General features: G+C 43.1%; 1 protein-coding gene across 2 annotated transcripts in view; it reads right to left on the bottom strand.

Annotated features, from left to right (window-relative positions):
• Nucleotides 1–22,149: 22,149 nt before the first annotated feature.
• Nucleotides 22,150–27,982, bottom strand: part of OTUB2 (OTU deubiquitinase, ubiquitin aldehyde binding 2) — an 82,673-nt gene continuing 76,840 nt past the window's right edge. For both annotated transcript variants that reach the window (XM_069208234.1, XM_069208235.1), the window contains one exon: nt 22,150–23,031. In XM_069208234.1, coding sequence (XP_069064335.1) covers nt 22,831–23,031 — 201 coding nt within the window. In that variant the 3' untranslated portion in view covers nt 22,150–22,830. The remainder of the gene's footprint in view (nt 23,032–27,982) is intronic.

Below are 27,982 nucleotides of genomic sequence, written 5' to 3'. Positions count from 1 at the left end.
TCTAACATGAATCACAGAGGAAACTTCTTATTTCATCATGCCTTCACAACACAAATATTCTTCATACCATTGAAATTAATATCCCAATGCATTTCAAGCAAAAGCCCTTCACCAGACAGAACATTTTCTACGAAATACCACAAAGAACAGAATTATAGGAGAAATGAGGCTGATAAAGATGCTCTGCCAACCCAGCTGTGGTCTCCATCAGAACCAATGCAAAGCATCGTGAAACACCGCAAAGCCTTACATTGCAGTTACCAATGACAATGGAATTGATGCAGAGCGACACAAGGCACCACAACGCCTTGCTGCACATGTTGAGTTTTCCCCTAATTACTATTTGAGGTGCTGCATAAATACTTTACACATTGCCGCTATGTTAAGCCTGACTGCTTTTGTGTCAACCTACCAGGGAGATGGGCAAAGGTTAATTTAGGGTTTGCTTCTGTTTCACCCTGAAAAAAACTGTGACTGCTGCTTCAGTAGGATTCCACCCCCCCCGTAAAAAGTAACCCAATTTCCTACATTGCTGTTTAGGGGAAAAATAGTTTACAATGACGGCAAAAACACAGAAGTCTTTACAATGAAGGCTTTACAATGAAACAGTCTTTACCACAACTGTTTTTACAACTAAGCTTTTTACAACAAATATGTCTTTAACACATATGCCTTTACAACAAATTTCGTTGTTAAGGCAAGAAAGGTAAAGACATACTTGTGGTAAAAAATTTATATATTTTTGCAAGTAATAAGTGTTTTTTTATATATATATATATATATATATATATATATATATATATATATATATATATATATATATATATATATATATATTATATATATATGTATACATACACACACAAATATATATACAGAGTGTACGTATATTTATATATATCTTAGGATTTAGGTGGGTATGGGTTTTTGAATAGCAAGGGTATTTTTAGAGTTTAGGGAGGGTATGGGGTTTTGGGGGGGCAAGGGTATTTTTAAGGTGGGTATAGATTTTGGGATGTGAAGGGTAGTTTTAGTGTTTAGGGTAGGTATTGGATTTTGGGTGCCAAGGGTAGTTTTAGGGGTCAGGTTGTGTATTAATTTTTGGGTGCTAAGGGTAATTTTAGGGTGGGTATGGGTTTTTGAGTGGGAAGGGTATTTTCAGGGTGGTTATGGGTTTTGGGATAGCAAGGGTATTTTTAGGGGTCAGGGTGTGTATTGGTTCTTGGGTTTTAAGAGTATTTTACAGGTGGGTATGGGTTTTTGGGTGGTAAGGGTATTTTAGGGTGAGTATAGGTTTTACGATGGCAACAGTATTTAAGGGTTTGTGGAATATATATATATATATATATATATATATATATATATATATATATATATATTCCACAGTTGTGCGGTTTATAACTCGCCCTCCCAAAGGGCTGGGGCTTGTCGGCAGACACCACTGCCAAATATACAAAAACACAGCCAGCACCTTCACCGGTGGATGTAAAAATGAGTCACTGCAGTCAGCGATGCTTGGTGAACTTTATAGTAGCCGAGGAAAAAGATAACACATTTTAGCCGGTATGGGCTTGATCACATGATTACAACAAATAAACACTCAATTTTGTATCCACAGCGTCTCCCATGAATAATAAACACTAATAAAAGACTTCTAAAGTGCACTCTCAACTGTGAATTCTTAAATTGTATTCATAATTTTCTTCTGTAAATAGATATACTAACATTCTAATTCCAAAACATAAAAATTAAATTTTCAAATTTTTCAGAGAAGACACCACATTAAGACTAAAATGGCTGAATTCATATAACTTGCAGGTATTCAAACTGCAATGGCCCCATGGTTAGTGCCCTTCCTTCGCCCAATCTTTATCGGTGACAGAAAACATTTGGAGAGATCAAACATCAATATTTAAACTCAACACACCATCGGTTTCGCAATTTATGATATCACATCTTAAAATAATGCTCTGGTAGCAAATTTGTATACATTACACTCCTTTTTTCTTCACTGTTACCTATTTAAATTATCATAGGCCATAATGCTTTGTCTTCCAATTGTGCTATAGTAGCTTAACATTATACTAATTATTTCTCCCCAAAATCTCTTTACTTCACAACCTCGTTTGATGTTCTGTGTAGCGCTCTCCAATCACATGTCCGTCATAATTCACTTCTGTAATACAAACAATAAATTAACTCAAACACCTCATGATATTCATTAAAACAACTTTTTCAAGTCATTATTACATTCTGCGCAACTCTGTTCAGTGCCATATATCTGAGCAAAAACTACCTACTATTAAAAGCAACATATCATGAGGCTTCGGCAATCTAACTGGTTTTAGAGATGGGAGTGCAATTCCTCATCAGAATTCATCCCCCTCGGAACTAGACAGCCAATTTGCAAAATGAAACTAGACTTCAGTCTCCCCAGAGCTACTAGTCTACTCCCTCCTCTGGGGTTTGGGGAAACTGTATCTATATCAAAGAAGCAGCCCTTATTCCAATCTCCATCATGATGCTCAACAAAATGCCTGGCTTTACTGTAGCTCATATCTCCATAGTAACGTCTCACTAATAATCAAGTATTTGCTTTTGTACTGGAGAAGATGTGGATCCGATGTACCACATATCACGTGGACACATTATTGCATAAACTCCAAATTCTGTTTTACATGTAATCAATATTGGCATCTTCCACTGTTTCTGTACTTGTGTCAATGTAACTTCCTGAACATTGGCACTATGTTTACATGCTTTGTAGTTCCTGCAACATTTAAAGCCTCTTCTACCTGAGTGCAACCAGGTCTGTTTTCTAGGTGACAAAAAAACTATATACTAAAAGATCTTTCAGAGAAACATTCTGCTGCAAAGTGATCGCGGGTGTGAGCCTACTCTTGACATCTGAAGTAGATCCTCCCCTAAAATGTACCACCTTTTTCTCAAGTATCTGCCGCAATCTCGATGCATTCCGAGCATACTTAGTAATAAATCTAATTGGTTCCTCACCTTTCATCATGGATTTCTGATCAGATTTAAACAAAGCCTCCTCTCTGCTGATCTTATCTGCTTTCGAGCTGGCTAGCTGTAGTATTTTATTAGAGTAGCCTCTTGTCCTAAACCTCTATATCATGCTTTCTTTAGTTCTTTGGTAACCAGACTCTCAGCTACAATTCAGTTTTGCACGTACAGATTTGCTGTTGGGGGATGCTATTCCTACATTTAAGAGGATGGTTACTAGCAGCATGTGAGTTAGAATTCCCAGCTGTCTCCTTTGTAAATAAATCAGTTTCCAAAGTTCCATCACTCACTGATAATCTTAAATCCAAATACTCTATTGATTCCCAGCTAAAATTTATTGTGAACCTTAGATTCAATTCATTCTGGTTTAGGAGTTTAACCACTTGGCAGCCAAGGACGTAACTGTTACATCCTTGGCTGTGGCGCTGAGGCGCCAAGGACGTAACCGTTACGTCCTTGGCCCGGCTCGTAGGGGGAGCATTAGCGTTCCCCCCATGAGCCTCGCCTCAGCACCCCCAGGGCGGGGATGGAAGGGGAATAGCTTCACCTTCCACCCCCACCCCTCCTTGACTCCCCGTGGAGTCTGATGACATCAGCGTGCGCTCACCTCATCAGAGGCCTATCCCTCAAAAAACATTTCTCCTCCGATTACCTGGAGGGGCAGAGAGAGTCATTATAGGAAAGGAAAGGCCTTTTCGCTCCTTTGATGTCTCTCTCTGTATTTCTGCTACGCGATCGGGCATCAGAAATGCCCACTAGACACCAGGGAGTTTTTGTTTTTTTTGGTTATTGAATAAGGGGAGCAGCCCCTTGGGCAAAAGCTGCTCCCAAGGGGGGCAATTTATTTTTAGGCCATTTCTGCCCCTACGGGGGCAGATCGGCCTATTATAATTAGGCCAATCTTCCCCCATGGGAGGCAGAAACCAGTTTTTTTGTTTCTTTTTTTTTTATATGTGGGGAGCGACCCCTTAGGCAAGGGTCGCTCCCCTGGGGGTAAAATTACTTTTAGGCCTTTTGTGCCCCCTTGGTGGCAGATAGGCCTATTTTTATTAGACCAATCTGCCCTCACTGGGGGCAGAAACCACTAGACACCAGGGATTTTTTTTGTCAGTTTCACATGAGTGGAGCGACCATTTAGGCAAGGGTCGCTCCCCGGGGGGGGGCAGGGGGAGGGGGTAGGGGGGGGGGATTGGTTGCAGGCCAATCGGCCCCCGGGGGGACAGAAAACTCTAGACATCAGGGATTTTTTTTTGTTTATTTTATTTTTTTATATGTGGGGAGCGACCCCTTAGGCAAGGGTCGCTCGCCTGGGGGCCAAATTGTCTTTATGCCATTCCTGCCCCCCTTGGGGGCAGATCGGCCAATTTGTATTAGGTCAATCTGCCCCCAAGGTGGGCAGAAACCACTAGAGACCGGGGATTATTTTTTTTTTGCATCAATTTCATGCAAGGGGAGTGACTCCTTAGGTCGTTCCCCTGGAGGGCAAATTTATTTTAGGCCACTTCTGCCCCCCTTGGGGCAGATTGGCCTATTTTTATTAGGCCAATCTGCTCCCAAGGGGGGCAGAAACCACTAGACCCTGGGGATTTTACTTTTGTGCCAATTTCACGCAAGAGGAGCAACCCCTTAGGCAAGGTTCGCTCCCCCTGGGGGGGCAAATTTATTTTAGGCCATTGCTGCTCACCTTGGGGGCAGATATTAGGCTAATCTGCTCCCGTGGGGGGCATGGGGGGGGGCAGAAACCACTTAGGCACCAGGGATTGGTGTGTGTGTAGGTGTGTGTTTTGTTTGGAGGGGGCAGCCCCTTGGGCAAGGGTCGCTCCCCACATTACTGTTGGCCATATCTGCCCCATTGGGGCCAGACTGCTCTATTTTGGAAAGGCCCATCTCCCGCCAGAGACCAGGGAAGATGTTTTTTTCAAAATAAGAGGGTGGGGGCATGGCCATATCTCCACCCCAAATAAATGGGGCCAAAGTTGTTCTGACCACCAGTGGGCAGATGGGGGCAATTACCCCCAATCCACACCCGTGGGGGCAGAAAGTCTACTAGATACAAGAGAACTAAAAAAAAATTAGTGGGGTGGTGGCTACCAACCAGTATGGACCTGGTTATGCCCCCACACCAACTGAAGTGGGTAACAGTCTTTCAAGTCTTCCCCGCGCACTAAAACATCTTATCTGACAGCAAGCAAGAGGACATTTGATTATTTTGGGTTTTGGTTTTACATTTGGGCCATGAGAGCTTGGCTAACTCTCAAAATCGTCACACTTGGAATGGTGAGGGCTGCACTTTTTGGACTTTGGGATGCTGCCATGTAGAAAAATCCACAAGACCTAGACACATCTGAAAACTTAACATCCAGGTGATTCCAGGGTGGTGTGCTTCACATGCACACTGCACCATTTTCTTACCCATAATGCCCTGCAAACCTCCAACTTTGCTGGAAATCACAAATTTTTCCCACATTTTTGTGATGGAACCTTTCGGAATCTGCAGGAATCCACGAAATTCCTACCATGCAGCATCGTCTCATCTATACCGATAAAAATTCTGCTGCACTTGTGAGCCAAACATTTTTTTTTCCCAACCTGCTCTTTTGGACCCGCTTTGGTCCCTCTCAATTTCGACATGTTTTTGGCTCTTCCCTGTCACAGGCACTTGGCCAACCTACACAAGTGAGGTATCATTTTTACCGGGAGACTGAGGGGAACGTTGGGTAGTAGGAAATTTGTCCCAATGCAGTGATTCCACACAGAAATGTGGGAAAAATTTGATTTTTTAGCTAAATTTGAGGTTTGCTTAGGATTCTGGGTAAGAAAACATTGGGGGATCCACGCAAGTCGCACCTCCCTGGATTCCCTCGGGTGTCTAATTTTCAGAAATATTTGGGTTTGGTAGGTTTCCCTATATGGCTGCTGAGCCCAGGACCAAAAACGCAGGGCCCCACCCCCCAAAAACAGGTAGTTTAGTAATTTATAATTTTAATGTGTCCACATAGTGTTTTGGGGCATTTCCTTTCAAGGGCATTAGGCCTCCCCACACAAGTGAGGTACCATTTATATTGGGAGACTTGGGGGAGTGCTGGGTGGAAGGAAATTTGTGGCTCCTCTCAGATTCCAGAACATTCTTTCACCGAAATGTGAGGGAAAAGTGTTTTTTTGGCCAAATTTTGAGGTTTGCAAAGGATTCTGGGTAACAGAACCTGGTGAGAGCCCCACAAGTCACCCCATCCTGAATTCCTCTAGGTGTCTAGTTTTAAAAAAATGCACAGGTTTGATAGGTTTCCCTAAGTGCCGGCTGAGCTTAAGGCCAAAATCCACAGCTTGGCTTTTTGCCAAAAAACAGCTGTTTTTTGGGGGAAAATGTGATGTGTCCATGTTGTATGTTGTGGCATTTGCTGTCGCGAGCACTAGGCCTTCCTACACAAGTGAGGTACAGTTTTTATCGAGAGACTCAGGGGAACACTGGATGGAAGGAAATTCATGGCTCCTCTCAGCTTCCAGAACTTTCTGTCACCGAAATGTGACGAAAAGGTGTTTTTTTTGGCCAAATGTTTAGATTTGCAAAGGATTCTGGGTAACAGAACCTGGTGAGAGCCCCACAAGTCACCCCATCCTGGATTCCCCTAGGTGTCTAGATTTTAAAAATGCACAGGTTTGGTAAGTTTTCTTAGGTGCCGGCTGAGGTAGTGGCCAAAATCCACAGCAAGGCACTTTCCAAAAAACATGTCAGTTTTCTTTGGGAAAATGTGATGTGTCCAGGTTGCATTTCCTGTTGTGGGCATTAGGCCTACCCATGCAAGTGAGGTACCATTTTTATCGGGAGACCTGGGGAAAGACAGTATAGCAGAACATGTGTTACTGCCCTTGTGTTTCTCTACATTTTCTTCTTCCAAATGGAAGACAGTGTGTAAAAAAGACGTCCATTTGAGAAATGCCCCATAATTCACATGCTAGTATGGGGACCCCAGAATTCAGAGATGTGCAAATAACCACTGTTTCTCAACACCTTATCTGGTGCCCATATTGAAAATACAATTAATTGCTGTATACTCGGAATAGAATGAAAAGCCATTGCAAGGTGCAGCTCAATTATTGGCTCTGTGTACCTAGGGTTCTTGATGAACCTACAAGCCCTTTATATACCCGCAACCAGAAGAGTCCAGGGGCTGTAACAGTATATTGATTCCAAAAATCTGACATCGCAGGAAAAAGTTACAGAGTAAAACGTGGAGAAAAATGCCTGTTTTTTTACCTCAATTTCAATTTTATTTAATTTCAGCTGTTATTTCCTGTAGGAAAACCTTGTAGGATCTACACAAATTACCCCTTGCTGAGTTCAGAATTTTGTCTACTTTTCAGAAATGTTTAGCTTTCTGGAATCCAGCATTGATTTCACACCCATTTCTGTCAGTAACTGGAAGGAGGCTGAAAGCATAAAAAATAGTAAAAATGGGGTATGTCCATTAAAATGCCAAAATTGTGTTGACAAATTGGGTTTTCTGATTCAAGTCTGCCTGTTCCTGAAAGCAGGGAAGATGGTGATTTTAGCACTGCAAACCCTTTGTTGATGCCATTTTCAGAGAAAAACACAAGCCTTCTTCTGCAGCCCTTTTTTCGAATTGTTTGAAAAAAAGCAAAATGTTTGCTGTATTTTGGCTAATTTTGTGGTCTCCTTCAGGGGAACCCACAAACTCTGGGTACCTCTAGAATCCCTAGGATGTTGGAAAAAAAGGACGCAAATTTGGCGTGGGTAGCTTATGTGGACAAAATGTTATGAGGGCCTAAGCGCGAGCTGCCCCAATAGCCAAAAAAGGCCTGCCATCTGAGGGGGAAAAGGCCTGGTAGCGAAGGGGTTAACAAACTCAACCAACAATTGTTCCGAGCCATTACATATACAAAAAATATAATGAATGCAGCATATCCATAACACAATCCTTCCAGTCCACTCCTCCAAGTTACTGCCTCAGAGCACCTGTTCCTCACACCAACCAACAAGTTGACATAGTTGCGGGTGAAACAGGTGCCCATTACTGGGCCCTGTATCTGTTTAAAGAGGGTATTCTCAAACAAGAAAATATTCTCTGACAGAGACATCAATCATCTCTATTAGAATGTGCATATGTTGGAGAAAACGAATTCCCCAAGCTCGTAAAAAATATTTACACACATTCTAAACATCTTCATGTTTGATGTTGGTATATAGACTTTTTACATTGAGACACGCCATAATTAATGTGTCTTCCGAATGAATACCTTGGATTTTTTTATATAAAATCTTTAGTATTCCTTACATAGGATGTGTCAACACCAGGACAGTGCGCGCTCTACGGGCAACATAATGCAAAATGACAAACCCTATGCAATGTAATAATTCATGCATTGTGTGCTGATATTGCATATTAACGTGTTGCATTGCAGGTATTTATCTTGAAATGTCTTTAATACGGTTTGCAATGTATTGTTCATTTTCAAGCCTTTCCTGCAGCCTGGCTGGGTGTGGCTGGTGGGCGGGGCTAGGGTCTATTTAAGGAACCCAGCCCAGCTCCAAGTGCTCACTATTCAGAGGTCCTGGTGCAGAGCAGCAGAATTTTCCAGGGTTCCAGTTCCGGAGGCCTACTTGGACATTTCCTGGCCCTGTCCTCATTATCTTGCTGATCTTCAAGCAGGGCGGTAAGGCGGAGTTTGGGATAGACCTCAACTCCGTTTTCTAGAAACAGTTGAGTTTTTGGCTTTGTGATTTACCACGTGTGCGATTTACTCTTGGCACCAAACCCTTGCAGTTCAGATCGGCAGAGTGCGCAATCATTTCAAGGCATTTGAATCTTGATGGTTGAATCGGGAACAGTGCGCGCGATTCATTCTTGGCGATTAACCCTTGCAGTTCAGATCGGCAGAGTGCGCGATCATTTCAAGGCATTTGAATCTTGATGGTGGAATCGGCAACAGTGTGCGCGATTCATTCTTGGCGATTAACCCTTGCAGTTCGGATCGGCAGAGTGCGCAATCATTTCAAGGCATTTGAATCTTGATGGTTGAATCGGCAACAGTGTGCGCGATTCATTCTTGCCAATTAACCCCTGCAGTTCGGATCGGCAGAGTGCGTGATCATTTCAAGGCATTTGAATCGTGATGATTGAATCGGAAACAGTGTGCGCGATTCATTCTAGGCAATTAACACTTGCAGTTCAGATCGGCAGAGTGCGCGATCATTTCAAGGCATTTGAATCTTGATGGTTGAATTGGCAACAGTGTGCGCGATTCATTCTTGGCAATTAACCCTTGCAGTTCGGATCGGCAGAGTGCAGGATCATTTCAAGGCATGTGAATCTTGATGGTTGAATCGGCAACAGTGTGTGCGATTCATTCTTGGAAATTAACCCTTGCAGTTCAGATCGGCAGAGCGCGCGATCATTCCAAGTACTTGAGTCTTGATGCGCAGTCTAGCAATAAGGTGCGCAATAATTTCTGGGCAATTGAATCTTGAAACTTAGATCAAACAGAGTGTGATTTTTCTAGACAAAACAAGTTTAGTCAGTTTGCCTATTCCACAGTATAATTCATGAATCCTATAGCAGTTAATTATTTGGGAACAAATGTACTCATTGACTCTTGTTGTGATGTAATTGCTATTCTAAGGATTAACTTGAGAAAGTTCAATGTTCAGAGTATATGATTATAAAAAGGTCACGTTATTGAAAAGTTCTTGATCTCTCATGTTATTAGAGCATAAAGAGTTAAAACAAAGTTCATGAAGATTAACGTGAATGACCTTGCTATTGTGTTCTTAACTCTTGCTTCCACAGGTCTCCTTCCCCGCTGTCCCCAACCTAAACCCCATCCCCCGCTTGGCCATTCTTTAACTCTGTGCTATAACGGCTAGTAGAGTTTGGAGCTGCCAAGAGGTGGACATATTGGGAACAGGCGCAAACCCCGAGGATCCGGTCTCGCTGACAGGATGTCCGAGTCTGAACAAAAAGAAACAGGAAATAGTCCATATAAATCAAAGTATTTTTAAATAGGCTATTGTTTGATGCAACTATAAGCCGCCCACGAGGATGTCGACAATTCTTCTGAATCTTAGGCAGGACATTTAGGGCATGATTACAACTTTGGAGGAGGTGTTAATCCGTCCCAAAAGTGATGGTAAAGTGATGGATATACCACCAGCCATATTATGAGTTCCATAGGATATAATGGACTCGTAATACGGCTGGTGGTATATCCCCCACCCGGACGGATTAACACCTCCTCCAAAGTTGTAATCAGGCCCTTAGTGTTGGAGTAGTTGGTGTATCATTCTTTAGAAATAGCATCTCATCTCAACTCAACTTAAAAGTTGGGTATTGTACCACTCTTTCACACATTCATGATATTTCACTTGCAACTCCATCAAGTAAGTTTTTTATCGACCCTCAAATGCATGATCCATCATTAAGTTGTGTACAAGCTTCTGCCACATAATTTTCTCTGGTCAAGATAACAACATTACCTCCCTTATCAGAGGGTTTGATAACTATGTTATCATCCTTCTGTAAGGAATGGGAAACATCCTTTTTTATGACTTTTTTATTACGATAGTCGTGGTTAACGAAAGCGCAACAATGCTTTCTTTAACCACGACTTTGTTTTTTGTGTGCCTTAACTACGTATGTTCTGAACAACAAACATGCGTGGTTAAGGTACAAACAAGGGAGTTGGCGAAGGAGGACGACGCAGGTGAAAAGGGGTTGACTAAGGTAAGTAGTGGGTTTAGGTTTTGGGGAGGGGGTGGGGGGTCAGGGGGTTTTAGGTTTTGGGGTGGGGTTGGGGGGTGGGGCGTTTTTGGTTTTGGGGAGGGGGTGGGGGGTTAGGGGGTTTTAGTTTTTGGGGTGGGTTGGGGGGATGGGGCGTTTTTGGTTTTGGGGAGGGGGTGGGGGGTCAGGGGGTTTTAGGTTTTGGGGTGGGGTTGGGGGGATGGTGGGATGGGGCGTTTTTGGTTTTGGGGAGGGGGTGGGGGGTCAGGGGGTTTTAGGTTTTGGGGTGGGGTTGGGTGGGTGGGGCGTTTTTGGGAGGGGTGGGGGTCACGGGGTTTTAGGTTTTGAGGTGGGGTTGGGGGGATGGGGCGTTTTTGGTTTTGGGGAGGGGGTGGGGGGTCAGGGGGTTTTAGGTTTTGGGGTGGGGTTGAGGGGGTGGGGCGTTTTCGGTTTTGGGGAGGGGGTGGGGGGTCAGGGGGTTTTAGGTTTTGGGGTGGGGTTGGGGGGCTGGGGGGGCGTTTTTGGTTTTGGGGAGGGGGTGGGGAGTCAGGGGGTTTTAGGTTTTGGGGTGGGGTTGGGTGGGTGGGGCGTTTTTGGGAGGGGTGGGGGTCACGGGGTTTTAGGTTTTGAGGTGGGGTTGGGGGGATGGGGCGTTTTTGGTTTTGGGGAGGGGGTGGGGGGTCAGGGGGTTTTAGGTTTTGGGGTGGGGTTGGGGTTGGGGGGTGGGGCGTTTTCGGTTTTGGGGAGGGGGTGGGGGGTCAGGGGGTTTTAGGTTTTGGGGTGGGGTTGGGGGGCTGGGGGGGCGTTTTTGGTTTTGGGGAGGGGGTGGGGAGTCAGGGGGTTTTAGGTTTTGGGGTGGGGTTGGGGGGGTGGGGTGAGGGATGTAGGGTGAATGGTGCCTATTAGTAATGGTTTTATCAGGAATGCCTTTACAACAAAATATCGTTGTTAAGGCATTCGTGGTAAAATCATTAGTAGTAAGGACGAGGTCGGTGTTCCGACCTCGTTGTTAAGGTTAGTAGTTGTTTTTAATTCGGTGTTCCAGAGTATAATCGTAAGGAATAGATTGCTTCCTATTGGCTCTTCGCCAAATTTAACATGTTGCAGTATCTCCTGCTCAGCTTTAATAAATCATCTGCAACTAAATCACAAAACACATCTATATTGTTCCTTAGTGACTGGGGCAAAAACTTAGAGGTTTGCCTGAAATTAGACTCTTCAATCCAATCAGTATGCACCCCAAATTCACTCTAAATCTCCTTAATTTCTGCAGAGTCAAAAGGCTCCTTACTGACACTTTGTCCATCTGAAGACTGAGTATTGCATAATTCATGCAGGGAATACAATACCTCAATATCGCCAATTAACAGATTTGATCGTTCAGTGGATACCCTTTCCTCTTATAGTCACTCTATCTTTCTTTTGGGCATACATTTTACACAATTATAATTTGTGGGTCATTCGCAACATCCGTACAGAAAGACAATCCTAGACTCAACACCTCCATACCACTTCACTTAAATCTCTAGAGGACAAATTGATTACCGTTAGTTGTTGAGTTTCTTTCCTGCGACCCCGTGTCCCAGCTCCTCCATTTTTCCCTCTTTCTTTGCTGAGGTTGTTTCTTATTTTGTCTTTTCTGCCTCTGCCCCTACGTACATTCCTGTGTGAATGTTTGTTGTCTTGCTGGAGGAGCCGAAATTCTTCGGAAAAAGATAACTTACCTGATCCTGTTGACTCTGGATCATCGATTAAACCTGGGTCAGAGCTCACACCCATTATCAAACTGCTAATACTTCCATCCATGGTTTGCATGGTTTATCCCTGGACAGCTGTACCCTAGCCTCGTCAAACCTTCTCACAAAGGTAAGGACCTGGCCCGACTCATAGTCAAATGCATCTCATTGAAATTTGCACTGCTTTTGAGCAACAACTTCCTGCTCGCATTTCTTCATTCATTCATCCACTGTTTTCAATAAACTCTTCAATTCTTCCGGATCTGGGTCCATTTTCATTCCATTAACAGTTTATTTGTGTTGCGAGTTTGAGGTGCTTCTTCCAAGCATGTTTGATCAATACCCTGAATGTGCCCTGCGAGCAAGCTATAGAGTTCTACGCCCATTTATTGAGGTGTTGGGGTTTAGTATTGGAAAAGGTAGGGATTGTAAAAATACGTAATCCTCGTGGAATCCTCCCCACATCCAAGTACTTTTGCAACGAAGCTGCCTCCCACCACCGGCTCACTTCCTTCTATCTCAGTCTTTCCAAAAGATTCAAATGTTGTTTCCGATTCAAATTTCCAGCCGCTATCTCAGCATTAGTTATATTTCAGCCAATCCAGGGTTTAAAAATCATCTCTGCCGAGGCCTCATGTTCTTTCAAAAAATCCTCAGCCATTATCAACAAACTTCTCACTCGTCTCACTGACTGCGCTTTCCCCCGCTCATTGAGTTCCTTGCAGACCCTGGCTGTGTATCAGATGCTTTTCAATTGCCATGTATGGTGTCCCAGACAGGCCCACCTTTCAGTCACGCTCATGGTATTTACTTGTGCAGCTTACCGTGGACAACCCTTGATCATTCACCTTACAGAAACGTCCACAAGTGTGCAGCGTATGGGACACCCTCCCAATGGGCTGAGGCCCAACGGCAAATGCCACTAAAAAAAATACAAAAACACAGCCACAACTTCACTGGTGGATGTAAAGATGACCCACTCCAGTCAGCGATGCTTGGTGAATTTTATTGCAGCTGAGGAAACAGATAACGTGTTTCGGCAGGCATGACCTTAATCACATTAATACAACAAATTAACATTCCATTGTGTATATACAGCATCACCTGTTAATAATAAGCACTAACAAAAGGCTTCTAAACAAACTCTGGAGTGCACTCTCAACCATGAATTCTTAAATTACATTGATAATTTTCTTCTATAAATAGACATATTAACTTTCTAATTCCAAAATATCGAAATTAAATTCTCAAATCTTTCAGTGAACACATTAAGGCTCATTTGACTTTGCTCTAAGGTAACTAAACTTGCTGTTGGGCCTGCAAACCTGGATATGCCCCAGTAAAAAACCTCTGAGTTGATCATTTGCCTTTGTGGGGACCAATGCTTGTTTACAGGGACCAATGCTTGTTTGCAGAGACCAGTCGTTGTTGGAACTAACGCTTGTTAGAGGGCAATGCTTGTTTGGGAACACTGTTGCACAAGCCTCCAACATCCCTATGACTCAGACTGGGTGTGGCTCCCTATGACTCACACTGGGTGTGGCTTGATGTAGCAGGTATTTAAACCACACCCGGCCTGAGTGAATTCCTTGCTGTAAATGTCATTGGTTGCTTAAAAGGAATCTCTGATCCTCTGCTTTTGATCTTCACGTTCTCTTCTGTCTAGCATCTTGGAGGCCGCTTCTGGAAGAAGATAAGACCTAGGGGATTAACTCTTAAAAAGCGGTAATGCGCTGCGCGTGCGATTTAAGAACATTTATTGCTAAAACTCGATACATGCAGATTTGAAACTTGATAAGCGAATGTTGCAGGATGCGATGCGCTTAAAAGAGCACTTCTTTGGGTTTTAAGGTCATTGGGATGTTTGTGGGTTGCCATGCTATAACGCTTATTGTAGTTTCTTGCATTATACCACAGAAAGGAGTTTCTATTGAACAAATATTATGAAAACGATATACTGTGAATACGTTTATTATTGCTGAGTTTAATGTGAAATTGCTATTGTTGTTAGCGATACGATTTACTGTGAATACGGTTATTATCGCTGAGTTCAAAGTGGCTTTCGCATTATTTCAAATTGTTGCTGGTGATGCCAAACATTCTGTGTGTCACGCTTAAACTAATTAGAAGCTTATCTTTGCAATGCTCAAAATTACGCTGTGATGTAACAGTGATAAGCTGGTTGCTCATGAAGTTGAACGCTATTGATTAACCCTATGTTTTCATAGTAATAGAAAGTGAACTGTAATCCTTAATATTAACCCTATGTTTTTAGTATGATTTAAACACTGAATTGCGTTCCTCACAATACTAGCACAGTACAAAGATTAACCCATAAATATCTGGCGAATCTAACTTCCTGAGAGCTTGTTCTTTCTATTGTTGCCTATATAGATGACTGAGTTGAGTAAGTCAGCATCTTGGGAAATCTCATTAAGGTAAAACCCGCAAGATATCCACTGAACGTCAGGGAACATCTCAGTAGGCTTAATTGAAGTGACAGGGGACTAATCAAGGATCACACTGTGAGTAGTTTTAGCCTAATAGGAGGTTCAAGGCTCCTATTTAATTACATGTAATCCACATCGTTTCCGAAAATTCCTAGAGACAGGGTGAGCCATCACATGCGGGAAAGAGGACCCAAACCGTTACATCTAGCTTGCACATCATAGTTTAACAGTAGAGAAAATGTGGGTTATGCAATATTAGTTATTTGACAGATGTGTAATTTATCAAAGGAAAGACCGGTTCTTCAAGAACCATGACTAGGCGTCCGGATTCAGCCCTGCGACTCCACTGTCTCTCTCCTTCTCTCATCCATCCCTTTCCCCTGGGACGATGCGGTGCCAATCATGTGTTTTTAAGTGCGAGGCATGCAGCGTTTAGGTGGAATTGGGAACAAGCAGCTTGGTCAACATTGTGTCTCAGTGGGATGAGCAGGCTCCTAACACTCGCGCCCTCGCCATGCACAGTTTTTCATCAAAAATGTTGCTGCAAATATTACACTGATATTACCAATTATGTTGTCAAAGATGTCTTGAATGGCATAATTTGTAGGGTAATTAGCAGAGCATGGTGAAGGCGCGAGTTATAGTTACCTTAGGGCCCGAGTTACAGTTACTTGAGATTACTCTAACAGGTGAGTTTCTATGGTTTTGTATGTTTAAAAGGCGAGCCTAACTGTAACATCTCTGTAACCTTTGTTTTTTAAGTGAATTTCTATATTTTTTTAACAAAGTAATTTTAATTACTATATGTTAGTTCAACCATCGCCTTTGGTGGTGTGCAGCAGTGGTTGGCTGCTGGGCATGGCCTGTGGCCAGTCCCTGTGGCCAACCCCCTTAACCACCCAACCCCACACTGCCTTTGACTATGCGAGGCAGGAGTTGGCCGCAGGTCCACATGGCCCCCCTCTTCCAGCCAATTTCGGCCCTAGTGGCCCCCGGGCCCAGCCTTCTAAAAATAAATATTTAGGGCGGAAGTGGGACCACGTGTGTTAACCATGTGTGTTAATATATTTATTTATTTTTTACCTCCCCTCCCTTGGCCGATTTCGTCCCCGGGGACCCCATCTCCTGGCATTAATATATATTTGTGTTTTTTTTTTTTAGGAGTGGGCCACGGGCCCCCTCCCCTGGCCGATCTCGGCCCCAGGGATCCCATCGCCCAGCCTAAACATTTTTTGAGGGGTGGAGGGGTGGGACAGCGCAGCACCCCTCCCTACGCTGATCTCAGCCTCAGGGACCCCTCCCCCAGGGCCTGGCCATGTCCCCTGTGAGGGAAGCCTGAAGGCCCCCCCACTGACCCTGCCAGCTCCCTGCTTCCTGTGGGAGCCGGCACTGCTGTCACAGAGAGGGAGCTGCTAAAGATGCAGCACCCTCTCTGTGAGAGCAATAGTTTCCTAAATGTTTGCTACACAGCTCCCTCCAAGTCAGAGCAAACAGCTATGTCTCAGGGGTGGGCACCCCGGGACATAGCAAGAGACGGCCCTGGGAGGTGGTGGTCCTCAGGACCATTATTGGCGCCATGAGGCAGGCCGCGCAGCCCTCTCCAACATTAGAATTAGCCCCAGGGAGGTGGAGGTCCCCAGGGCCTCGGGTCAGCAATGGACCATCTATCTTCTTCAAATTCAGCCCCGGGGAAGTAGCAGTCACTGGGGCTTCAGGGTGCTGGCTGGATCCCCATGCATTTAATTCTATCTTTGGCCCTGGGGAGGTGGTGGTCACGGGGCTGAAGGGGGCCAGGTGTCCCCCGTACTTCATTCTATCTTCGGCTCCGGGGAGATGGCGGTCTCTGGGGCTGCAGGAGGGCTGGGCGACCCCCTTGTATTTAATACTATCTTTGGCCCCAGGGAGGTGGCACTCCCCAAGGCTCCAGGGGAGCCAGGTGGTCTCCCTGCATTTCATTGAAGTGGCAGTCTCTGGGGCTGCGGGGGGCCGAGTGCCCTTCTGCATTTTAATGTATGTTAAGCCCCAGGGAGGAGGCGGTACCTGGTGATTCAGTAAGCCCAGGAGGGGAGTGGGGGCAGTGCGCCCCCCCTACTTATTTTTGACATGCCCCAGCATCCTGGCCCACCCGGGGGCTTCATTAAAACGTGGACTCCCACTAGAGCTCAAAATGAAGCTTTAACCATCCTATCCAGGAATACAAATATAGTTATCAAACCTACTGATAAAGGAGGAAGCATCATAATTCAAGATAGAACAGATTATGAACAGGAATTTTTCAGACAACTACATAATCCCTCACTTTACAACAAATTAAAGAAAGATCCAACACCATCCATCAGAAGTGAAATCCTTGACATGACTATCAAGAGTCTGCATAGTGGGTGGTTAAGTAACATGTAATATGACTACCTTAATATGGATGACTTTGTCATAGCAGCCTTCTATGATTTAACTACAATCTATAAAGATACCAAGAAGCCACCAGGAAAACCGATTGTGGCTGGCTGCCAGCTGGTTTTACAACCACTTGCAAAATATGTTGATTTTTTCATCAAACCATTTGTATCTCTAACCAAGTTATACACAAGAGATAGTCTGTGATCACTCAAATGGAAGTGTCTCCTTTTATTCCTGAGGTTGACATCTTGGTTACGATGGATATAGAAAACGTGTACACCAATATTCCACAAGATGAGGCACATGAAGTAATTACCACCGTTCTTGACTCTAGACCAAGACCTTATAAGGTCCCCACTGATTTTATAACAAGTTGTGCTCAGATTGCACTGGAACACAATTACTTTCTCTTCAATGATGAGTTCTTTGCACAAATAAAAGGAGTAGCAATGGGAGCTATTTTTGCTCCTGTTATTATGAATCTATATGTTGCCACTTTTGAAGAGCATGCAGTCCATAAGGAGGGCAATCCTTATGGCAGTTACATCACAAAATGGCTCCGGTATAGAGATGACATTTTCTTTGTTTGGCATGGTCCAATAAATGACTTACTACTGGTGAATTGATTAATAATCAAAATACAAACCTAAAAGTTACCCTAGAATATGAAACCCACTCAATTAATTATTTAGATTTGCAAATTACAGTTGATAGGGTGAGTTGTATGTAAGCCTATACACTAAACCCACTGCCAGAAATACTCTATTGAGCTATAATAGCTATCATCACAGGAATTTAAGGGGCAATTTATTGGGAAATTATTAAAGATTAAACGTAATTACACCAAGAAAGACGACTATTTTTTGGAAGCCAAGACCTTAATGTCCAAATTGATTAAGAGAGGCTATCCATATAGAATGGTTGAAAGATCCCTGAAACGTGCCTGGTATTATGCTCGACAAGCCTTATTCCAGGTCAAAAAGAAAGGTGTTCACTCTTGTATGACTTGTGTTACAACTATTGGTTCAGAGTCAAATGGAATTATTTTGAAAAATTTGCATTTGCTAGCCTCTCTTGACATTCCACTTGAGAACCCATTATTTGCCTTCAAAGGGGGAGAAAACTTGAGAGAGTGAGGGCCCACAATGAACTATACCCACAAACACTTAGTAACATCTGAGGGCTAGCACCAAGGGTCAGATATTACCCATGTGGGAACTGCAGTGCGTGTGCTTCCACTAGAATTGTAAAAACATGTTGTCTAAATGAGAGGACGTGGTAGCTGAAACATTTAACTAAATGTGGTTCTAAAAATGTTTTTTAGCGTATTCCATGCCCATTTTCTTTTTTTTATATTGGTAAAACAACGCAGGAGGTCAGAAAACAGATTATTCATCATCAATCACGAATACAGTGTAATGTTGTTAATGCTCCTATTGTGGACATTACAATTCAATTCCCATTTTCTTACATTGGAAAAACAACTCAGGAGGTCAGAAAACGTATTATTCAACATAATCATGAATACGGTGTAATGTTGTGAATGCTCATATGGTTGAACATTAAAATTGAATGAAACATGTCCCCAACAATATGAACTGTGTTAGAAATGGGGTCTTTGGTTGGCAGTCAGGTTACCCTCTGTCCAATCAAGGACCCTCACTCTAGTCAGGGTAAAGGAGAATCACCCTCAGTTAACCCCCACCTCACCTCTTTGGTAGCTTGGCACGCCCAGGCAGGCTTAACTTCAGAAGCAAGGTGTAAAGTATTTGTACCAACACATACAGTAACTCAGTGAAAACACTACAAAATGACAACACAGATTTAGAACAATAGGGAATATTTATCTAAACAAAACAAGACCATAACAACACAAATCCAACATACACAAGTCAAGTTATGAATTTTGAAAATAATAGGAGTCTTAATCCTTAGAAAACAGTGAGAACGCCGTTATTGCACAAAAGTACCTGGGTAGCATCAAAATAAAGCCGCACGGGCGAGTGTGCATCGGAAAAGGCTAGCGATGCATTGATTTCTCACTCGCAAGCGAGACTGTGCATCATTCCTCCTCTGGTCGGGTCGTCGTGCGTGTTTCTTCTCTCCTGCGAGAGAGCGATGCGTTGATCCAGACGGACACCTCGCCATTCAACGGAAGGTGATGCTAAGCCCTGCAAAACCTTGCTACTCAGCTGTCAGCGTCATCAGAATTGGCACAGAGCTTAGCAAAGCCTCACTGCACAGTTGTCAGCTTCTTCAGAACTGATGCAGAGCGGCACACAGCCACACCAGGCTTTGTCACACAGTTCCCCAGAACCGACCGACAGCGATGCAAAGCCCCACAAACCTTCGCCGCACAGCTTTAGCAGAACTCATAACGGATGATGTGAAGCCTCTCAACGCAATGCCACACAGGCAGAGCAGCAAGGAAATAAGGTACTTTGTTCAGCGGGCCTCAATTGGTCCCTCTATCCGGCTCGTGCTCCTTCCCAGTCAGCCTGAACAATAAACTCTGCCCTGGTTCGGTGCAACCATATAACCTCAGTTGGCGATTTGTGCATTTAAGCAATATTTATACCTAAATCTTCAAAATGGAATATCTCCAGTTCTACCCATTAGATTTTTGTCATTTTGGTCTCAAATTATTTTATTAAATTGTACTCTACTTTTCTAAACTGGTGTGTGATTTTTCTTGTGTTATGTTTCCACTTAATTACTGTTTGAAGTGCTGCATACAAACTTTATAAAACTGCCTCTGAGTGAAGCCTGACTACTTTTGTACCAAGCTAACAGATGGGTCAGCACAGGTTAAATTGTGGTTTGCTTCTGTATTCACCCTGACAAGAATTGTGGTTTCTGCTTGAGTAGGGTTTCACCCTCCCAACTCAGAACAGTAACCCCGTTTCCTACAATAACATAATATGTCAAGGATCACTTCAGCTGAGAAGATGTAACTTGCAATTACTCCTTCCCTGGATATTCCAAAGATGTTGGCCCTTTGTCCCTAAAAAGCCAGAGCAAAAATAAATTCACCAACATAGTGAAGACATGATAAGATGTTTGATTTGTGAGTTCATTCCTTATTTGGTCAGACTGTATATGATTGTTTCAGCTATAGATGGCTAGTGGAGCTCAGGCAAATCACTCCTTTTACTACTTGCGTTCAAGTGTTTTAAGTCTTGTTTCTTGTATGTTTTGTTTTTATAAAATTCAACAGGATAAGCTTTCCAAAAAATATTGTAGGTTAAAAAAACATGTATTAACACTACACTGAATTTTCTTAAGTTTGCCTACATTTTTGGACCTTATAAATAAAAGTTACCTTAATTTCCAATATATTTCTATATTTACCTGGTGGCTCCACAATTCTGTTGCATTACTGGTGGTTGACCATATGTTGTGCTGGACTTACTCCAAGGGTGGGGCTGGAGTACTTTTACTACTGTTTTGAGTCCTTTTTGGCAGCATGAATTTTATAAGTGGTGTTTGTGGATACCAATGTCTTACTATATTGTGAGTGGGGTTTGCCCCTCCTTAAACCCCTTCGTGACCTTCTGTAAGGCCATTCTTACCCTTCCCTAACCCCCTCTCGTTTTGCAGTAAGTGGCACTCATTTTCCAGCCACTCCCCCGTTTCTCCCACAGATACTACAAACATGTATGTGTACCTGTGCAGAGATCCCCGCAACCATGGAGAAAAGAAAGGAGGAGCGGAGGCATAGTACTCTGCACATAGTTCTGTGAATATCATTTTGTGGTACGTGTAGGACCATTGTAGCAATACTAAACATACTACAAAGTGTGATGTGTCTGATAGGCCCCTTTAGTTTTACTTACTATGTAAGACAGGTGCATCAATATGAATGAAAGAGGTCCACATAGTAAACGCATCTGAAGTTTATGCTCTGAGAAAATGCTAGAATTTTAGAAAAGCATTATAAGCCTCGTAGCTCTACAGATTTTTCAGTTACATTAATTTTCCTGGAAAACAATACATGAAGTTTTTTATTGTATTCTTTATTTGGTATTGTATTCTGATTTGTTGTAAACCACTAAATACAGGCCTGAAATGTTTAAATAAGAGGAAGATTAAATGCTCATATAAGATATGGTAATGGAGTAGTGGTGTATAGCAGTCAAATGACATATGTGTCTGGTGAGCATTAAGAAAGATTGAAGCACAAGCATCAAGGAGAAAGCCGGGGAAACAAGAAATAGGGGGTAGGTGAGGGTATGAGATCTAAATGAGACCTGAAAAGGGCACAGTTGGAGAGAGGAATAAGGCCTGGAAGACAGTTTTGGTAGATTGGTTGGCAGAAAGAGATTTAATTAGAACGTTTGCTTACATGTATATGACGGCCTACTAGTGGTGGAATTTGTGCCCGTCAGGGTGATTAAGAATCAAGGTATCCCTTTGGAGCGATACTAGGCCCAGAAGAAGCTCAACCCCAAAGATCAATAGGCTGACCGCTCTTGCAATCAGAACTCAGCCTGCTGCATCACCCTGTGTAATGTGGAGCCCACAAGCTGAATATGGAACTCGCCCGAGTGATATCTTCAGACTACTAGGTTCGTTCACCTTCATTTCTATGTGCTCTAATCTCTGGGGTAAGGAAGCAGTGGCATCTCGGTCAAATAGAAGGCACTTCCTCAGGATGGAGAAGGTCATTGTTTGGCACTCACCTAGCCTCGAGTGGCCTGCATTAGGCTACTAGAGTATCAGCCCTTACCCTAGGCTGCCTAGACACCCTCTATATTTTGGCCCAAGAGCATACTGAAATACACAGAAATCAATAAACAGCATTGCTCAGTTATGAAACACAATCGTAAAGCTTTTTATTGGAAGTAATGTCTTTAAAGTGTGGGAATTTATATACTTTTGTCCAAACTCGTTGCCCAAAATCATAAAAATATACATATTGAGTTAATGAATGTATTTAAAAAAGCCTCCAAAAGCAATTTTAAGTTAAAAATTGAAAGCAGCTTATTAATGTAAAAAAGTTATGTAAAAGGTGTATCACTATCCATAGCTGCAGATTTAATTTCAAAGAAAAAACTGTAGAGTTCTTTACAAACATTTATCAGTAGCACTTCTCTACTTAGTACCTATTACACCAGTACCGAGGGCAATGGGGGCCTTACATGTTGTGCTAACTGACCGAGGTGGCTTCTGGGTAAAATGCCCATACTTTTACAAAACGTTACAACATAACCTAGCGCGTTTGATGACTTGCTGATTTGACAAGGAGGATAAGACATTTTCTCCAAATATTTATTCTCCATACCATTAAGGCTGTTTGGTAATAGCCACGCCTAGAGCATAATTGTTTTCCAAGTATGTCAAACACATCACAACAACGACCTTCAAACTAGGCAGAACAGGTCTGTGATGGATGAAAACGTTTGAGAGATGTCTTTGACTGCCACCTTTTCACATTGTTCTGAACCTTTGTCTTAGTCAATGAAGATTAAAAAGTGAACATCGCCATTAAGAGGCACAATAAAGAATGTTGTAGTGCTGCCTCCTGAAGAGCATATAAACGTGCGGACTTGCGTCTTCTGGAAACCTGTGGTGATTTACAGCAGTGTCCGCATCGTCAACGTACTCCACTTGTAGAGGTATAGGCAGGGCTTGCGTGAGAGCCACGATCTGAGGATGATCACATTCCATGGCCATAGGCTGCACTTCCTGAAAATGTAAGTTAAGAAAAAAACATTTTAGGGAGCAGGATGCCCTCACTAACCTCGCATTCGTCTCTTGCAATTGTAAAATTGTTTTATTTTTAAGATTAAATAAATCACACAATAATTTATCCAAAGACAAAACAGTAATAACGCACTTCATACAAAATAAACAAGGTGTTTAGAATCATAAAATATTCACTCTTTCCCCTTTGCAATGAGGTACCCGATAAATGCCTAGTCCCCCACAGACTTCAAACCGTCGTTAGTCACAGTTGTACAAAGCGGCTTTAAAATGTAACATCCTACACTTAGATCACAAATCTTAAATGCATCACAATAAAGTCACTCCTCAAAAGATGCACATCTTACAAATATTATAAAGTTTTAAAACACTGGCCGGGTTCTTAGTAAAAGAAAAAAACAAACACGCAGCACTCTTTTCTGAAATAGGTGTACACTTCAGAGTTTCCATCTACCCACTTATGGTTGTAGTACTTTTTCGGCTCCTAACAAACATATGGCCACTTTGCACAGATAAACACGTCCAAAGCATATTTTGTGTGTACGTTTACCGGTTAAATAAATATTGAAATATAACATTTTACAATTGAGTTTATCCACAAGACACAAAATAAATATGAATAAATAGCAATGTGATGGTCCAAAAATAAAAATGGATAAATGACTACCATAACACCGGGAGTCCTAATCATAAATCATTTCAAGAAACCCACGGGAACAGCAGGGCCTCACCTACATCACACTCGGCAAGGGTTTCCCAGCTCCCAGACTTATTTTAGGGTGTACTTTGCTCATGTCGTAGAGGAAAGTAAGGAGACATTCCAGAACTGTGTAAATTCTGAAATGTACTGAACTCCACTGACTCATCCAACTAGCCAGCAAAATCTGACAAAATAAAACTGTGAACAAGTATAACCAAATCCGTAATTAAAGAGAAGTCACAATAACTGTTTCAAAAATATTCTATCACAAAGGTTTTCAAGAGGTAAGTCATCAATGGCGGAGCGAACAGCACTTGCTTCAACAAGGTCCTTTCTGCACCCAGCTGGTAGAAAAAAGGCCGTCACTTAAATCTTCAAAGACCAGCATACAAAGAATAGAAACAAAATATGTTACGAATCCCTGTGTGCCTATGGAATTTCATAAGAATAAATGACAGAATTGAATCTTTAGACTGCCTACCTAACAGGCTCAAAAGTCTCTTCGGCAGAGAATATTTCATCAATTGTTTTAAAATAAATGGCCGCATATCTTGATTGTTCCATGACTGTGTTAATCCATACTTTTACAACAGAAATTCTAAGTCTCTTAGTCTCACTGAATGTACCAAACTAGAGACAAACCTGATTAACTTGTGCACCGACAAAGGGTCAATCAAACTTCAATCACAGCTGTGCCTCGGTGGTCGACTGACAGATAGCAATAAAATAACGCACGATCTTACACATTAAAACATTTCATTTAGTGTTCATTTTACTCCACAAATTACTGATCAGGATGGAGTTACAAACGCAAATGAGACAATTTACCACTGAAAGCATTCACAAAAGGTGACCTTCCTCCCACACGCCTCCTGACCCTGAACAGAAACTCCTAGCAAGGGAAGGAAGGGGAAGGGGAAACTCTTAAAAATGATCTTCATGAAGGGGTTTCCCCACCTGGAAGGAAAATGCTAACCTGTAAGAACAAACTACTTACCTTTGGTAATGCTATTCCTGGTAGTGATGCTATCTAGTTACAGATTTCTCACCCTTTGAATAGTCCCCTGGTGTCTAACTGGATCGGGAACATTTTCGTTACTAGTGCTGGAAGGTGGCTTCCGGCGGCACCACATTGATGCTGTTCCGCTCCAGAAATGACATGCGGGGCTACATAGGTGCCATTCCAGTGTGCTCATGTCAATTCCTTTTGAGATTGTCAGCACCCCCAGATGCAGAGCCCCAAAAGCAAATTGATAGACAGTGTGCAGATTCCTAGACTTTTGATCTTAATAATGGATAGAATATAATCACAGAAAGGGCAGAATGGGACGGTTGGCAAGGAACCTGTGGGTAGACAAAGTCTCTACCAGAAAGAGCGTTATCAAAAGTAAGTTATTTCTGAGAGAGACTTCTATCTCCAGATTCCTTAACTTTTCAATAGATACCACAGTAATACCTATTTGGAGGTGGGTTTGTGAATGAACTCAAACTAGAAAGCCTTGCAGGACCAACCATGCAAAATGCCCTTCTCGGACTGAACAGGCAATAATGCTTCATAAACATATGGCTGGCTGGCCATGTAGCCTGGCAAATGTCTAGAACAGGGACTCCAAGTGCCAAGGCAGTGATATCAGCTTTGGCCCAGGTAGAGTGAGCAGGCAGTCATTCCAGAGGCCACTGGGTGGGAGATCTTTGTTCAGTTCATGATCCAGCTGAAGATTGTTCTCTCCTACACTTCCTTGACTTTTTCTCATTCAAGACAACCCCGCAAAGAGCAAATCATCCAACCTGTGGTCTTTGGTAGATACATGTAGAAGCTCAGCGTTCTTCTGGGGTTTAAGTGATGAAGTCTCTCCTCCTCCTTAGAAGGGTCAGGAGATGCATAGACAGCAGGTAAAGCAATAGTTTGACCGACGTGAAACAGCATCACAACTTTCAGTAGGAAGGACGCTGGTGTCCACGGAACCAGTTTGTCTGGGAAGTGTAAGGTGGATTGACATATAGAACCTGAAGCTCATTCACACTCGATGCCAAGGTGATGGGAATGAGGATTACAGTCTTGATAGTAAAGAACTGTAAAGGACAGCTGAAAAGTAGCTCAAACAGAGTGCACATTAAATTTCAGGACTTGATTAAAGTACTATTGGGGCATAACAAAAACAGAAGGGGAAACAAGTTGTAGCCGTTTCAAAAAATTGCATCGCCACCGGTGACTTACACAATGAGGACTGATCTGGCAACCGTAGAAAGCTGTAGGGCTTAAATATAATCAAAAAAGCAACAAAGGAGGGGCATGAGAAATGGGATATTCGGAGAATAACTCCTGGTCCCGTGTGTAAGGTTCCCAATGGACAAGAAATCAAAAAAGATTACACACGGTTCCACCTAGTGTCGTGGGTTTCTTTCGAGGAAAAAATTCAACAAATCATTGAAAAGCGAACTTAATCGAAGCAAGAGCCCTCACTCACCATCCGGTGACATGCTTCATCATAGGGCCAGCTACTCGTCAGGCCGGCACTGCAATGCCTGACGGGCCCCGCCAGGGGTGAAGAACTTGGCGTAGGTTTATCGGCAGTGTCCATAGACTTCTAAAAATCAGAATTGATTGATTTTTTTAGCCTGGCCTCCCCCGATGTGACCCTACCACTAATTTTTGGAGGTTTTTTTTGACTGTTATATGTGATAACTTCACAATTTAAAGGATTAGGTATGTTACAAGGTCCTGACGAATCGCATAAGGTAATTCCTTGGTGACAAGCGAGAAACATGTTGACCAATTATATAGAGTGACACAGGGGACCCTGTGTGCTCCGTCCTTTGACGTTTATACCTTCCTAGCTTTTATGGGAATTACGGACATTATCCTACCAATTCCCAACTTTACTCGATTTTAATCTTGTCAGAGGTAGAGTCATGAGTATTAAAATTTATTAATTTTTACCTCTAGACATTTTTTAACCTTTTCTTATTTACCAATCTTTCACTTCATTTCTTTTTCAACCGGCCACAACCGATTCTTAAAAGATCTCCGGCAAAGAGCCCCCTGGCGGGGCCCGTCAGGTATTGCAGTGCCAGCCTGACGAGGAGCTGGCCCTATGATGAAGCATGTCACCGGATGGTGAGTGAGGGCTCTTGCTTCGATTAAGTTCGCTTTTCAATGATTTGTTGAATTTTTTCCTCAAAAGAAACCCACGACACTAGGTGGAACCGTGTGTAATCTTTTTTGATTTCTTGGGCTTAAATATAACCCTTAACTTTCCCAAAAGCAAAACCTTGTAGGGCAAGAGGCAGAACAAATGACAGAACATCAGAATACTTGGCCTGGAGGTGGTCAGTCTGGCAAGTGCTGCACCAAGCCAGCAGGCATATACAGTGTTTGTTAAAAGACACCTGGCTGCCAGGATGACATTAACAACATCTGGAAGAAGGTCAAAGTGTTCAGCTGGCGCAGCTCAATCTCCAAACATGGAGGTAAGGACTGCAAAAGCCCAGTGTCCTGTTGCAGGAACAGCAGGTCCTCCTGGCGGGGCAGCCTGATCGGAAGACATATGCTCAAGCCCAGGAGTTCGGGATACCATACTCTCCATGCCCAATCATGAGCCACGAGGATGACATAGGCCTGGTCTGTCCTGATCTTCTTGAGAACCCGGGGCAAGAGTAGCATCAGCAGAAAGGCATACAGGAGACCAGAGTTCCACACGAGGCAGAACATGTATCAAAGTGAGAGAGACCTTGGAAAGTTTAATGCGCAGAAGCATCAACATTACAACTTCTCTGCGCTGGCGAAAAGATCAAGCCAAAGTTCTCCCCATTCACAGAAGAGACCTTGCATCACTTCCGGATGCAGCTGCTATTCATGATCCGCCAGGCGGCAGCAACTGAGCTTGTTTGCCCTGGCACTCAATGATCCTGCCAGGTGGTTCACCACAAGGAAAATGTCTTGGTGATCCTGTCATTTCCAGAGGCGCAAGGCCTCCTGGCACAGGTTCCATGACCCCGTCCCACCCTGTGTGTTGCAGTACTACATAGCGGTGGTGTTGTCAATGAGCACCTGCACCAGCTTCCCCTGGATGGATGAAAGGAGGGATTTCAAGGCAAATAAGATGGCCTACAACTCCAGAAAGCTGATATAGAGACAGGTCTCTGACAGAGGCCTCTGATCTCCACCTATGCCAAATGGCTGCCTCAACACAGAAGCAATGCACCGATCACCACTGTCAGCTCTTGGTGAGG

This window comes from Pleurodeles waltl, chromosome 9 (genome assembly GCF_031143425.1).
Source record: "Pleurodeles waltl isolate 20211129_DDA chromosome 9, aPleWal1.hap1.20221129, whole genome shotgun sequence".
Classification (NCBI taxonomy): domain Eukaryota; kingdom Metazoa; phylum Chordata; class Amphibia; order Caudata; family Salamandridae; genus Pleurodeles; species Pleurodeles waltl.
Note: the sequence above shows the minus strand (reverse complement) of the source record. Positions and strands in the feature narration are given on the sequence as shown.